The sequence below is a fragment of the Mustela nigripes genome, chromosome 14, assembly GCF_022355385.1.
Source record: "Mustela nigripes isolate SB6536 chromosome 14, MUSNIG.SB6536, whole genome shotgun sequence".
Classification (NCBI taxonomy): domain Eukaryota; kingdom Metazoa; phylum Chordata; class Mammalia; order Carnivora; family Mustelidae; genus Mustela; species Mustela nigripes.
The window spans coordinates 17,250,860-17,266,642 of NC_081570.1; the positions used below are offsets into that span (position 1 = coordinate 17,250,860).

General features: G+C 38.1%; 1 protein-coding gene across 2 annotated transcripts; it reads right to left on the reverse strand.

The window, feature by feature from the left end:
• Positions 1-166: 166 nt before the first annotated feature.
• On the reverse strand, positions 167-13,286 carry SRSF10 (serine and arginine rich splicing factor 10). Of its 2 annotated transcripts, XM_059376639.1 has the most exons (6): positions 13,069-13,286; positions 11,478-11,584; positions 7,765-7,866; positions 6,391-6,553; positions 6,108-6,161; positions 167-2,559 (listed from the first exon to the last, which is right to left on the reverse strand). In XM_059376639.1, the coding sequence occupies exons 1-6, from the start codon at positions 13,131-13,133 to the stop codon at positions 2,499-2,501; spliced, it is 552 nt and encodes a 183-aa protein (XP_059232622.1). In that variant the 5' UTR covers positions 13,134-13,286; the 3' UTR covers positions 167-2,498. The 2 variants fall into 2 exon arrangements, with proteins under 2 accessions (XP_059232622.1, XP_059232623.1); XM_059376640.1 differs by lacking the exons at positions 167-2,559; positions 11,478-11,584; positions 13,069-13,286 and adding exons at positions 5,342-5,974; positions 10,680-11,041 and having other exon boundaries at positions 7,765-7,871.
• Between the last annotated feature and the right edge of the window lie 2,497 nt (positions 13,287-15,783).

Genomic DNA, 15,783 nt, shown 5'->3' on the forward strand with positions numbered 1-15,783 from the left:
AGTTTCTTTAATTGCATTCTCATTGGCAGTTACTCTGTAAAACAGGAGGAAGAGAACATCTCTAAAGTCTCTTACACAAATGAAGAAAGCCTACCCAGCCATAAACATGGAAGGCAGAGCTAAACCTAAGGAAAAACAAAACAAAACAAAAAAAACAAAACAAAAATAAGCCCCAAAATTTTTGGCTCCTAGACCAGTTTATTTCACTCTAGCATTCAAAGAGATGGGATCTACAAAATACTAGACACAAAGGCTTTTTTACTTCATTACAAACTACTCTGTCAGTTATCAATGAAAGGAATTTACATGCCTTGCTTTTTATTCCAAATAGAGTCCCGACTTCAATAGGGTGAAACAACTGTTAGGAATACATAAACACAATGCAATAAACATAACCAACACTGTTGGGGGGGGGTGGGCAGAGGAAAAAGAAACCTGGAGAAGGAAACTTTCCTATTGCAACTACTGACATCTGTTAAGATGTCAGTAGTTGAATGACAGACAACAAATAGGCTGCTTACTTCATTTATCAACGAGAGCAGTTTACTCCTAAAAAGCTCTGACCTCCTGGTAGAAATGCTGTTAAGATATTCCTCAGCTGTCACTGTGCTGTCTTAAGTCATAGCCTCCCTTTTTCAAAGTATCTCAGGATTTTGTAAACAAGAATATGGTCAAAAACCAATACAAGATTGAAATTTGGAAAGCCAGGATAGAGAGCCTGAGTCACAATAGCTGTGTCATCTCATGTTGTATTTAACCTTTTTCATCCAGAAAGATTACAAACAAAATACTTTTTGATACTATATCTTTTTTCATTATTCTATTAATTCTTCCTTACATGTGAACTCTATATTCCATTATATTACTTTTGTTATAAAAAACTTCCCATTACAAAAAAAAAAAAAAAAAAAAGGGCGGGGGCACAAAACAGTAAAGAGGAACCATCAAATGAAAAAACCATGAATAACCTGGGATCTGCCACTTAATTGCTGTGTGATGTTAAGCAAGTTTGAAAACATTTTTTTAACCAAATGGGGGTAAAAATACCTCCCTTTCTTATTTCCCAGTTATGTGTATTCTGCAATATTTTCAAAAATTTTTATAAATGGCTTAAACACTTCCATATTTTTAGATGAATAACTTTACATAAAAGGCTTAAAATATGCGGCAGAAATTTGACAAAAATCAAATGTGAGTGATGGAAGAATCAACATATAAACAAACTTCATATCCTAATAAGGAACTAAGGAATCCAAAACATTTTTGTGATACTATAAAAGTTATTTATTCACTATACACAGAACATGTCCCCTATAAAATGTACATGTAAATCACTAAAAAGTATAATCTGGTGAACATTTTCTCAATTACAGAACATACTAAATCAGCTGGGATAACAGCTCTCTGTCTGCCTCAAAATAATCTAATTATAGCACCCAGAGTCTCCTTTATATCTATTGCAAAGTTAAATACTTATTTTGGGGATTATTTCCTAATGTGTTTGAGGAGGCAGAGTTAACAATTTAATATGACTCTAGTATATTACAGTCACTGCACAATAAATCAGTTTATTACAGATTAAAACATTTTTTCATTATTTGTATTAATGGGATGCAAACAAATACTGGATACTTTTAAATGGCAGATAACCACAAAAATTATCTTTGATAGTATTCTGGGTTTTATAATTACATTAAGATACGAATGGTGTAAAAGAGTTATGAATACGCCTCAAACAATGAGGTCACACTGTAATGATTCACTAGATTGTGCTCAGTAGACATTTATTCAGTAAGTGAATTTTCTCCCCAATTACCCAGTACAATTTTTGCCCACAGTTAAGGGCTCAGTAAATAAATGTTTGCTGAATATACTGACTTAGGACCGAGGTGAGAAGAGATGGACCCTCTTAGCTAGATGTCAAGTATTATAATCGGAATTTATCTGGGAGAGTGTAAGGAAGATGTAAACTGCACATGGCATACAAGTAAATAAACTCAGATGCCAACAAAGCAAATCATTAAGCAGAAAAACACTGGCACTGGAATAAACAACGGTAAGATTTGCCAATAGCAAAAATGAAACTGACTTTAAGAGATAACCAAGAAAAAGTTTATATTGGACCATACCCTTTCTCACCCAATTCAGTTTGAGACAGACCAATAGAGGCACTGTAAGAGACTATGGCTGTCTTCCTTGATATTCAGACATCCTAGTTTCCAGTAATTTATTACGGACCTGTTACCCATGAATCAATATAAACCTATTCAGATTTAGGGATTAGTTTTCCACAAGTACAAAGTTGAATTTCCTTTTATTTGTCCTAAAATGCTTACTTTCAAACTTGAAGGGACTTCAATTATTCCATGTAGTTTCGATAACATTCTTTTATCTTTTCAGACCAGAGTCAAAATATTCGTACAGTATTCATACTGCAGCACCTTCCACCCACCCTTTGGTCGCTTGAACTGCCCTTCTTTGGTTCTTTTTCCGCTTTCTCAGATCTTTCTTGAAGTGTAGTAAGCAGAACTGTACTGGGTATTCCAGCTGCAGTTTGGTCTTAAATAAAAGAAGGATGTTTGTCAGTTTGGTTTTCTTTATTCTTCTCTGTGGTATACAGGATTTTGTTAGTTGAACTGGATGTAGCAGCTTACTGGGCCAAATTTTCAAGAGAATAGTACAATAGTTCCCAGGTCTTTTTCCCTGGGTTGTAAACTTAACAGCTCATACTCTATGTAGCACCTTTCCTTTCTCACTGAAGCATTATCTGTCATTTTTCTTCTTGCTTACTTGGCTTCAAAACAAAACAAAACAAAACAAAATGCAGAGATCTTAAGTAAAAGAGAGGTGAAGTGTCAGTCTTCACTTGAGTCTTCATATGATCTGCTCTAATACTGACAACAGTGCCAGACACATAGCAGATATCCACAGCTGTGAACTATGTAGCCCAAAATTAAAGCACTGTGCAAGGATCCTCATCAAGTATGAATAGGATCCTAACTATCATGGTTCAACTATAATTTAGTCCTTTCGAAGTGGTTAGGTATGTCACTTTAGAAATAACTATAAAGTTCTCAAAAAAAATAAGGTGAGTCATATTAAGTGACATAAGTATAAAGATGAAATCATCAGGCCTTCTGTTTCTAACACAAAGACTGAGAGCAATTTCAATGGGCTCTCTCCTCAGTATACTTTCATCAAAACACAGTCCATTAAAAACAAATCAGTAAGGACCAGGCCTGAGCTCAAATTTTAGATCTGCCTTTATAGCCTTTTCTTTATGCCTCAATTTCCTCACCTATGATATGGGGTAAACCAAAGTATCTCTCTCCTAGGGTTTTGTGAAAAGTAAATGAGTTAACGCATTAAATTTTAGGACTGTGTCTGGCACATCATAAATACTAACTATCAGCTATAACTGTTGTCATTATAAAGCAGCTAGAATTCAAACCATAAAATACCTAAACCAGTTCCCCGAAGTGGTTATCACTTAGTATATTAAACTGCTCACTGACATTCAATTCAAAAGTATTTTAAATCAAGCCATAACTAAAAGGCCCAATTCATCTTGTTTAGGACGGGAAGAGCAGAATTACCGGTCCATCCAATAATGAAAATATAAATTTACAATTAGCGGACTCAAATTTCATTTTAATACTTATCTTAATTCTACCAGTAATTTCTATGTTATTTAACCCCAAGGGGCTTAATAAGCAATCATGAAACAACTCTGACATCACATAAGGAATTTTAAAGTAGTATATAAAAGATGTACCTTTCTGGCAAGTTCTATCATTTCCAAAGAAAAGTTGTGCCTAGTGCAACACTGATTAAAAATATTCCTAAATCTACAAAGAATTGTTTCCATTGTTATTTTAGAATCTCATCCAAAACTATAATAATTCCAGTTAATCATTATTTCCTTCATTTTGTTTTTATTATAGCATGTTTGCTTAATTTACAGCAAGCAGAAAATAAGCTGGGTCTTGTTTTGATCCAAACATTGATGTTTTAAAGGTTGTACACAATATTTGTTAAAAAGAACATATAAAAATACCTTTTTAGAAGCTTCTATAAGAAAGAAAATACAAAGTTTAACCCCACAACTTTCCTCTTTGCTAGAACTGCAAACTACTGCTACAGTTTTAAATAGACTTTTTGTTGTTTAAACTATACATCCAGGAAAATCTAAAAAATTAAAGAAACGTGCATATAAATGATTGCATAGCAGAACATGAACATTAACTGCAAACAGTAAAGAAATGAAAGTTAGAAATACTATCAAATATACAAAGGTTCTAGAATCAATCCTTTAAACACATTCCACAAACAGTATTTAAAAACCATCTTTTTTGTTCTTTACAGGCAAGGCCTATATTACTAAAACCAAAATTGGAAAAAAGTAATCCTCTAAAAGGAATCGTTTCTCCACAATATTTCTTACTTATACCTGCAAGCAAGCAATCTAAAATTTTTAAAGATGCTAGCTTTTATTCTGAAATGAGATTGGACAAGTCCCTCTTATTGCCCCCCCAAACGATCTCTCAGAGAAACGCTAGAAATTATAAACGATTAGGGTCTTGTTTTCTTTTTTAGTCAGGTACTACATTGAAAATCAAACTCAGAGATGGGACTCTTTAATTCTTTTTCCAAAATATTTTAAATTTCATGGCACCACAGATCACCTAGAATGGGAGTGTTCTCTTTCAACTTGCCTCACCTGAAATTAGCTGATGTGTGAAGAACAAGTCTCTTCATAAAGTGGGAGGCAAATTTTGATACAAATGCACAGACCAAGTGCTATAAGCATCAAAATTCAGTTTACACTACGCATATGCATGAACAAAATCTACTCTGAAACAATTTACTTGCTGCTTTTTAACAGCAGTTAAGAAAACTAAGCAGTATCACCAACAATGCTCCTTGAAGTTGAGAGGAACTACTTGAGAGCATTTTTTTCCCTTAAAATTATTTCTGCCATTATTGACCTGCTTAAATTTTAAGGTGAGTTCTTCTGATGTTTATATGTTTCAAATCTTCACAGAAACCAGAAAAAAGCAGTGAAGGCTCCATGTTTCAGTTAAAAACTCAATCTTCCCCCAAATGCTACTTAACCCAGTTGGCATCATTCCCCAAGACAGTGGGGTTAACAAAAGAACTATTCCACGCTCTGTCATAAATTAACTATTATCACGGGCCTAGACATCTTAACAAGACAAAAAGGTCCACCCTGAACCTACATGTGTCTGATCAGTCAGTGTTGTACTGTGGCTACAACTTCACTTTTGTATCATTCTATCTTATTAGCAAGCTACATTTCTAGGTTAACAGTTCTACCAAATATGGTTATGAAAGTTTATTTTTAATAAGACAATGTTGCAAATTATGGTCAACCAACATCTTTCCACCAATACTTCAAGCATAAAAAATGAGAATCTTTACAAAAATATACAGAGACACCACAAATTGGTAGCTGCCCGTAACATTAAACAAACTGGACTCTTAAGAGTGGCTTCTCAACAGCATATCATTTTAATTATAACCATTTGCCTGGTACAGGGAAAACTGACAAGTGTTTTTTAAGCATCATTGCAACATTGTATTCCTGATAATTTAAGTAAACCAAACTATGAGTAAATGAATGATACATGCCTAAAAATATCAAGGTTTATACTATCAGTGGCCACTGGACTTAGGACTAGTCCAAGACCTTGATCTAGATTTTGACCTAGACCTAGATTGTGATCTTGACTGAGATTTGGATCTAGGTGGTTCTTTTTTCCTTGATTCCTTTTCATATCTTGAGCCAGACTTATAATGTGTTTTGGAATCTGTTTTAGAGGTGCCTCTAGTTTTGGTGTGAGATGCAGACCTAGAACGTGATTTAGCCTTCATTTCTTTCTTGGGCTGGGACTTGGACCGTGATCTTGAATTGGATTTAGATCTTGAAAAAGATCGATTTCGGTGTTTGAATCTTTCAAAACAGAGGAGAGATACAATTAGAGTAAAAATTAGATTCTATATTAATCAAATTTGTTATTTTTAGAGCAAAAGTTCACTCTGAAATTGAAAAACATAGAAGTCTTTTTCAAAGCAAAGTTATTTACCTATCATTGTCGGAATGGCTTCTGCTACGCCGTGGTCTTCCAGCCGGTCTACTGCTAAAAAGTACATCAGAAAGAGCAAACAGTGACAAATGTCTATTTACAGTCTTCTAAAGTTTCTAATTAAAAAAAGTGAGCCATAAAACTTTTTAAATGAATCACTAAAATATTTTTAGTTTCAATGAAGCATACAATGTATATAATTAAAGTGTACAGAAAGATAAAATTAAATGCTAACAAACATTTATTTTTTCTGACAGATTACTGTACTACACATCACACTTACTTTCTAGGACTATAAGATCTTCTATAGTTGTAATCAAAGGACCGGCTTCTTGATCTTCTTCTTTCATAACTCCGGCTTCTAGAACGTCTGTATCTGTCATAATCATCATAGCGTGAAGAGCTGTACACATTCCTCCCTTCCTTGGCTTTCATTTGATTTGGAGCTAATGATATACATAGAACAAATATTTAGAGACATTAAAACCTAGTATTCTAAGTCTTTAAATTACAGGAAAAAATTCTGTCTTCCCTTACACCCCCGAATTGTGTCAAGATCAATTGTGACTGTTAGTCTTAGAAAGGGCATTTGTTTTTTAGGGTGTCTATCAGAATATTGTTTTCTGTTAAAAATGATACTCTCAATTACCTTCCCAACTATTTTTTGTCAGACTTTTTCACCATCTAGCTTAGCTTGTTGTCCAAAAATATGCCAATTATTTCAACATTAAAAAAATTCACATTTTTAAGATTTCCAAATTAAAACATGACACTGAGCCATATGCTAATTTGGAATTATTCTGTGTGGTTTTCATTTATTAGGAACATAATTAACAATGACAAAACACTTATTGGTGGCCTAGGAACAGTATTTTAGTATTAAAATGCAGAGCTATATGGTTAAAAGGTTCTGAGAGATCACAATAAAAGTAGAAAAGAGCACTTATTGGATGCCTCAGACATACCTGCATCCCTGGACAGTCCTGAATTCCTGTTATCTTATTCAAGTCTATGAAGTGATACTGCAAGTTTGTGTGTTTATATAAATACCACAGCAAACACCCAAGAACCAGAGAATTACTGGCAGCTAGTGTCAACTTCCATGTTCCTCCTCTCTCCAGCAGCTATTTTCATCTCTATCTTTTAGTATCTTGCCCAAGGTAACAAAATGGTTGAGCCCCGGCCTACCAGACTCCAAAGGCTATTCTCCCGCATCATTAGTATGTGGCTAACACCTGGTGTTTACCCACATAATAAAAACCACAGACTAATATAAAACCAATTCTAGGTTTAGCCTGTAATCTTTCTCAGGTTAATTCTATCTGTTCATTTCCAGAGTCAAGCAGTCAAATACCCAATTATAACTTGAAGATCTTTATGAAGAGAAATGGCTGAGTAGACCCAAGAGTTTCCAAATTATTTCCCTTTTAATTCCACCGCCAATTATTAAAAACATGGTACAGTAGACTGTATAAATCCACATTCTTGTAAGTCCAAACACATTTCAGGCACTCTAACTTTCTGCAAAGTATGTGAGAACTCTTTCTAGATTTTGAACAGATAGACAAATTGTGAATACTTCCAAAAAGAGGTATTAATGCACTGTTTAAAAATGACATACTATATATAAACATGTATTAAGCATAAGAGTACTTACTCTTCCGATCCCCCTGTGCAAACTGTATTTCAATTTGGCGTCCGCAAATCCATTTTCTGTCCAAATTATGTAAAGCGTCTTCGGCATCACGGACATCCTCAAATGTGCTAAATGTTAAGGGGCTTGGGAAGTTTTGCATACTTTGATAACAAATGAACGTTTGGATGGTAGGTCTGGAACAATTCAGTCTCTCATTATTCTAGAAAATCATCCAGACCTCACCTACTCAGGTTGGTTGATTCAGCTATAGACACTTCATAGCATTAAAGCACTTGTGATTTCCTACAGTATACATGTGAAAACACGTGTGATTACATATTATAAAGTTATTAAAATAAGATTGGTTATAGCTGAACTACCAAGTAATCCTATCAAAAGTTTTCTTCCTGAGTTTCAAGTTTTACAGAAGCAAAAAAGAAAAACAAATGTCAGTTCTGTTGTATACTAAAACAAAAATTTCTGAAAATAAAACCAAAACTTTTTCATATTTTTGTTTCAAAGGAAAAAAAGAAAATGCCAATAGTTCTTGTGTAAGCAAGCAGAATATACCTTACCTTACAAGTGATAAAACATGAACTTCAAGTTTATTTTGCTGTTTCTCTCTGCTCTGACACTACTATTTCATGTAGCTGTCTTCCTTATACCATACGGGAAGACTAGTATGCTATCCACTTGTGGGTATCAAAACAGAATCAAGCATTAAATACTGAAGATATCACTATACCAAAAGCATATTACACCCATGCATAGACTATAAAAGCATGCGGTCAAGAAATAACAGACCATTTCTAAAGATTCCTGGACTGGAAAGCCCTAACCATATGTACTAAACATACAGCTCCCTGCAAAGAAGTGGGTCTGGCACTGGTTTTCAACTTGAGAATTTCAAGATAACATTTATAAATCTGACAGAGGAACTACTGGTACTGGTTTTTGATTGGAGAGGCAGTTGTCTTGCCCGCCCTCTTCCCTCACTGTCAGCAATTAACTATGAGAACTCTAGGCTTTACAAAGTTAATTCTGCCCAAATTCAGCTCCTCTCCTAAAACCACCATTCTGATGAAGCCAAGCAAATATTCAGAGCAGTGGCTGATATAAAAGCTTTGAAAAGGGATTAAGTTTGAGTGTAGATTTTAATTCTATCCTAAAAATCACTCTTGCAACTTGTCCATTTTTTTTCTCAAATTTGGGAGACAAGAGTACAGATCTTGAGCTGATTAAAAAACACCCTCAAAGAGACACACTTTCTTCAAGACTGATACCACGGTTTATTCCAGGTATTAAAAGGTCTGCCTCACCAGATTTCTTATTTTTTGTTTTGAAAGGAATTAAGGACAATAGCAAGTTCCCAGCTCTCTCTTCCTGAAGCTACTACGTATATGTTAATGAAAGACAGGTTTCCCCAAGTCCTACATCATTGGGGCGTTTTTCCAATATGAAAAGGCAAAGGCTGATGGGGAGTTTAGAACCTTGAGTGCTGTAAACTGAACACCCCTCAAGGTTAATGTAGATGGGCTTTAAAATATTAAAAGTTCACTTAATGGTATACTACTTACTATGCCAGAAGACAGAATATAATTTACTTTTTAGAGGATTAAAATTAAAAGATGTTAAAAATTATTGAGATTAACTCATTCTCTGGATCTACCCTCAAAAACAGACCTAGGCTGGACGAATTAGGGCAAAGTTCTACTATATGTATTAAGAGAAGGTTAACTAGGAATAGGGTCAAGTATCACTTGGATGCTAGTTATAGAGAAATTTGTACTCGGTATCTTTGCAAAATCCTGAGACCTACTCACTTTCAACTATTTTAAGACCATGGAAAGACTGTATAAGAAGTATATGATTCTCCTTTAGATGACAACTCTCCTCTGGCCCAAGTACTACATACTCTTGAGTCAAACTACTGTTGATCTTGATTCCCACCCAGGCCACCCCAAACCAGGTAAAATCAGGTCAACATTGTAAGCCAGAAAGCATCACTTTTTAAAAAAAAAAAAAAAAAAAAAAAAGCAAGCCAAATATAGCTCTTATCCTCTCTGTAACAGAGCTTTGCAACCAATTCCCCCAAATATAGCTCTTATTCTCTCTGTAACAGAGCTTTGCAACCAATTCCCCCAACTGTCCTTATCACTACCTTTGCTGAAGTAGCAGCTTTCAACATTTCCCCTAGATCTCACTAGGACCCCTCTTAAGTTTCAAGAGACCCACTGAATTTAATCAGTAACAATTTTTCCTTGCCGGATGCCCACAGCCCAAACCTTTGCTGTCTCACTGAATAAGTAATGTCACCTAAAACTCTGGGTCAGGGAATGACTTTCTGTAGATCCTGATTAGGCACCCATACAAAGGATAAGGCCTTCTGCAATCCACTCAGTGCTAACTGAGGGTATGTGCTAAAGCAGTGCAGGGACCAGCAGGCTTCACAGAGCTAAGTTTAGAAGTCTGGAGTATGTGTACACCCCCCCACCCACAGCCACTTTAAAATCTATAAACAGGTAGTTATGTCCAGTGGATTTGACCTTACAAGACCACCAGAGATTGTTTCTAGATAGTTCCCAGTGCTAGCACCTCTCTCCCCGTTAAGCATGGCTCTAGGGAGTCGGCTTGACCCCAGAACCTCATGCTATTCCAAAGAGCACTGCCTTCTACCATTGGATCTGACCATCTGGTCCGAAACAGAAATATGCCGGGTTTAAGCTTAACAACATAATATCCTGGTACACTTTAACTTGACAAGCTGAGAGAGTGCATTTATACAAGACCACAATCACAACATCAAAGGCCCACATAAATCAACTTACAGGTTTTGTCACTAGACCAAACCAGAATAGTTTTGAAAATTAACTGCTTACAAAACATTAAAAAATAAATAAATAAAAAAAAAGGAAAATAGTTATTCTGTAGGATACATCAGGTATGACTCCTTTAATCTTGGCCATCATTCAACTTCATCTTGACCTTTAACTCTTTAAGTGCTTGTCAGAAGGACTTGTCATGAGATGCTTGGCCAAATATGACAGATGGCTTTATCTTTAACTTTGAAAAACAACCTTTTCCCCCTTTTGTAGATAAAGCGAGGCTTTGTCTCCCATTAGGCTTGTCCTTCTTCCAGCTTTTCTTTAATTTTTCTTTTCCCAAACTCTCCCTTCTCTTCAAGCCTGATCCTTAAGAGGTCTTTGGCTTGTCTACTTGCCTTAAGTGTTGAACTCTACTCTAAAGGTTCTTTCATGCTTTCTCTTTGGGGTCGCCATAACTGTACAGCTTTACATTCTCTGAGGTAACAACAGAGGACAGCAAATTAGGGGACAATATTAAAGAAGTTTACCTCATTGTTAAACAATTTGTTTTTGATCAAGTGATTCAAATTAACAGACAACACCAAACTTTAATTGCTAAGCACAAGAACATATTAACTTTTAATTTGACTTACATTAAAGGTGGTAGCAACGAGAGTGTATTCAAATTTAAATCACATTTTATCATCATTGATTTGAGTTTCAGCATCATGAATGGGAATTTAAGTATTTTACTATTTTTGGATTAACTTTAAGAAATAGTTAAGAGCAATGTGTGAGTCAATTTTCAAAAATTTGAAGACATTAAACATTGGAGGACAAAAGTAAACTACTTTTTAGATGTTACCTCTTACATAAACTTGAATTTCAAACTTCAACACCCCTCACTAATCAGCCATCTGAAGAAAGGATATTGAACATAAGCAAATCCTCTTGGACGGCGCGTGTAGAAATCAAGTGGAACATACACATCAACTATAGGACCGTAACGACCAAATTCTCGTCGTAAATCTTCGGACCTAAAACATCATAAAAAAACAAACAAACAAACCCCAATTTTTACGTTCACTTCTTTAAAAAAATTTCTTTGTAAGAAACAGGTAACTTTCTGTAATCTGTCAATTAATGACAGGGAATGTGCTGTATCCCTGGGTGACCAGAAACCGACAAGCTTTCTAAATCTCAACATCAAGAGCCAACTTTCAGAGCACAGGAGAAATAACCAGGTAACCTATCTTTTCGAAAAAGGAATGCTAAGATCCAAGATTTTTGGAAGATAATGCAGTTTGTAATAAAATCTATTACTTTACATTAACAACAGTTAAAGACATCTAAGGAAATTTGATCACAAATTTATCTAGTTTCTAATCACACCTTTAATTTTTCATAAAAGGCATAGTAGTATTAGGTTGCATATACTAATGTTTTACTTTTACAGGATCAAATCAACATTAGTACTCTGAATACCAAGCACTTTTATCCTAAAATTTTAGCTACAGGTTTAGGCACCTAGTAGGAGGTAGATAAAGATTTGAAAAACAGAAGTCACATATATATATAATTCCTTAAATGGAAGGTCAAAACAACAAGGGAAAATTTTTCTAGATGCTAGAACACGAATTACTTTCCTACTTAGAAGTTAGGACGGTAAAATGTAAATCGCACAAGGCTACCAAAATAAATCTGACTGTACGGGGGTTAGAGTGATTGTGTGAAACATAACGTCTCTTCTAGTGATATGATCTCTTCCAAGAAATTCTGACGGCAACTACAAGCAATTAAGACAATTGGTGAGAACAAAGACACGGTCTGGATTAATCCAATTTAGCTTATTAACATCCGAATGGTAGAGACTCCCTAAGACTCATTTCTCAAAGGGCGACCAGTTATTTCCGGGAAATGAGAGGAACTAGTTCGCACCTTCTAACTGGAACAATTTTATCTACCAATTTTTGACATTCCTTCTCTCCAAACATCTCCAACGTTTCAAAAATCAGAACTATAGCACAACAACAAAAAAAAGGGTTGCAAATGCTTCGCCATACACGCCCATCTCCCGATCCCGTTATTTCCTTGCAATTCTTTAGCCAAAAAAACAAAAAAACCCCAAATATAAAACCCCTGGGGCGAGGGGGCGTGTACCCCAAAGAACGTGAACTTCAAATCAATGGGGAATGGATGTTCGGCCGCGGCGGGGGCTGGACGTGCCGAGAGGAAACGGGGAGGAAGGGGCTCTGAAGTGCGGAGGGGGAGGGGGGCCGAAGCCCAGCCACGCGGCCCGCGTGCCCCGCGGCGGCCTGGGAGGACCAGGGTAGCCGCCCTCGCTCCCCCGCGGCGGTTGAGCCGGCGCCGCGGCCTAGCTGGGGCCCGAAAGCCCGCGCGGAACCCGCCATCTTCGCTTTCCCCTCCCCCGGCCCAGCGCCCTGCCGCCGCCGCCGCACGGGTCCTCCCCAAGAGCCTGCGGCCTCCCCGGGTAGGCCCAGGGTCCCTCCTCTGTACACACCTGGTGTCGTCGGCCACATTCCTTACGAACAGAGACGTGTTGGGGGGGCGCAGGTAGCGGGACATGACGGCGATGGGAGTCTCCCTCGGCAGGGGCACTAACGGGCTCAATAAACCGTCCGCGGATGCGGCGGCGGATCGTCAGACACTCTCAGCCAGAGGGCTCCGCTACGAAACCTCCTCTTCTCGCGAGACTTCACTCCCGCCTCCACCCCCGCCGAGCTGGGCTCAACGCCGAGACCGGCAACGGTTCTTTCCCGCGAGATCGCCGGGCGTGCGCCTGCGCAGGCGGGCGGCGGGGGGTCTACGTGCCGCAGCCTCGTTCCCATTCATTGGCTTTTTGCGCGGCCTCTTCCCCTCCCCCAAGCCCGCGCTTTCTTTCTTTAGTGCTTTATTTTCCCGCCCTTTTCTGCCTTGCCAGGGTATTCCCCTTGCTGCCCATCCAAGACTGGAAGCAGACGTTTTAACCCTTACGCCGAACTTTTACACTTATTGCTACCCAGAGTTTTAAATATTAGAGACCGCCATATGATTTCCTGTCTCGGCCAAGTTAGGCCCTGGCTTTTTTTTAGATCGCTGACCAGCGAGGGAAGAATTTGCAGCCTCTGGTACTGAGTGTGAAAGGAAAGGAGGCGTGTGTCCTTGCCAAGGGGTGGGCCTGCCTCCCCGGGGCTTTGTGCACATCGTGGAAGCATTACCTGAGGACCTGTGCGGGGGCTGCCCGCGCTCAAACCCTACTCGGTCATTTTCTCCACCTGTCCATCCTATTTCCTTCTGATTAAAGGCCGCTCTCAATCTTTCGATTGGAACCCAGACCTCCCATTTTAGTTTCCATAGTCATCCACACCTGTTCTTTGTTGCCAACGGCCTATATTGCAAACGGTCCTTCCAAAGTTTGGGTCTCAGAACCTCTTAACGCTCTTACAAATTATGGAAGACGCCAAAGAGTTCTGCTTATGTGGGTTACAGCTGTTAATACTGAAGGAGCAGGAGGCTGGCTGAGGACAAAGCAAAAGCTGGCGCCTTGCACCCCCCCCTTCACCGGCTCCCCTCCATATGTGTAACATTCCTCAGGCACCCCTGACTGCCATAAAACGATAAATAGTTAACTTGTAGAGATCACAGTCCTGCAAGGTAGGAGTCTCCCCTGGTTTGCAAATATCCTTGAGATTTACAACAAAGAAGTTACCTTATCAATAGCCCTAATGTCACCCTCCCCTCCATGAGAAACGGAAGGAGGTGGAGGTAGAAGGAAAAGTAAATAAAGTTAAATTTCTTTTAAACCTAAATCTCATTAACAGGGATGCTTGATAGCAGGAATGTAACATTCCACCAGGAGACTCCCAATTGTGTTCAAACTATCAATCAATAAGCTCAGCCCCACCCGAAACTTGTTTGTATCTGTCTATAAAAATCCTGCACCGACCCAGCTCTGGACCTCTTGGTGTTATCAGCAACGAGCGCAGCAGAGGTCCAGGTTCGAACCTGCAATAAACGACCCTTGCTGATTGGCTTTGACTCACGTCTCTGGTGGTCTTTTAAGGTGGGGGTAATATTCAATTGGCATTTCATTACTTACTGAACTAGAATTTAAAATGGAGAAAGTTTTAGGTCGTAATAACACACAAACTCACATTCCACTATCCTTCATCACACGTCATGGAGCCTCTGGGAAGCTCTGCTCTATATTTGTGAGAGACTACCCATGAAAAAGCAAATAATATTTATTATAGTTTTGACCCCTTGAAAGGGTCCTAGGGACCCTAACCAGACCACAGATTAAGAATCATTCCCTGGTCTATCAGATTCAACTTTTGGAGATGAGGGATCACCTACTGAAATGCCTCTGGCATATAGCACAATACCAAACAGATAGGAGGGACCCAAGCGCTGTTAATTTAAATGAGCTTTTATTTTATAAAGGGCCATAAAAGCATTATTTTGCATTGGTCAGCATCAAGCAATTACATGACTTGACACCTGTGGTGATGGTCTGTTGTGCTCTGTAGCAGAACTGTTGTTTTTCTTTTTTAAAGATTTTTATTTATTTATTTGACAGAGATCACAAGTAGGCAGAGAGGAAGGTAGAGAGAGAGGAGGAAGCAGGCTCCCCGAGGAGCAGAGAGCCTGATGCGGGGCTCAATCCCAGGACTCTGGGATCATGACCTGAGCCAAAGGCAGAGGCTTTAACCCACTGAGCCACCCAGGTGCCCCCAGAGCTGTTGTTTTTCTATGTTTATGTTTTCCAAGAAGCTTTGCACACAATTTAGAAAAACATTTATTAATTACCCATTATGTGTCAGACATTGTGCTAGATGCTGGAAATTCAGTGATGAAAAGCATGAAACAGGTTTTCATAGAAAAATTAACGAATAACAACTGAAGTGATTGTGGATTTGTGATATAAGACAGTAATGCAAAAAGTTAAAAAAAATTTTTTTTCTTAAAACAGAAGGTTGTAAGGTGCCTGGGTGGTTTAGTGGGTTCAGCCTCTGCCTTCAGCTCAGTTCATGATCTCAGGGTCCTGGGATCTGGAGCCCTGCATCAGGCTCTCTGCTCAGCAGGGAGCCTGTTCCTCTCTTTCTTTCTTTTTCTTTTTTTTTTTTTTAAAGATTTTATTTATTTATTTGACAGAGAGAGGGATCATAATTAGGCAGAGAGGCAGGCAGAGAGAGAGAGAGGAGGAAGCAGGCTCTCTGCTCAGCAGGGAGCCTGC

Coding starts and splice junctions, on each gene's coding strand:
- SRSF10 (XM_059376639.1), bottom strand. CDS start 13,133: ATGTCCCGCTACCTGCGCCCCCCCAACACGTCTCTGTTCGTAAGGAAT. Junction 6,554..7,764: donor TGCACAGGGGGATCGGAAGA/GTAAGTACTCTT, acceptor GTATATCATTAG/CTCCAAATCAAATGAAAGCC. Junction 2,560..6,107: donor AGCCATTCCGACAATGATAG/GTAAATAACTTT, acceptor CTTTTATTTAAG/ACCAAACTGCAGCTGGAATA.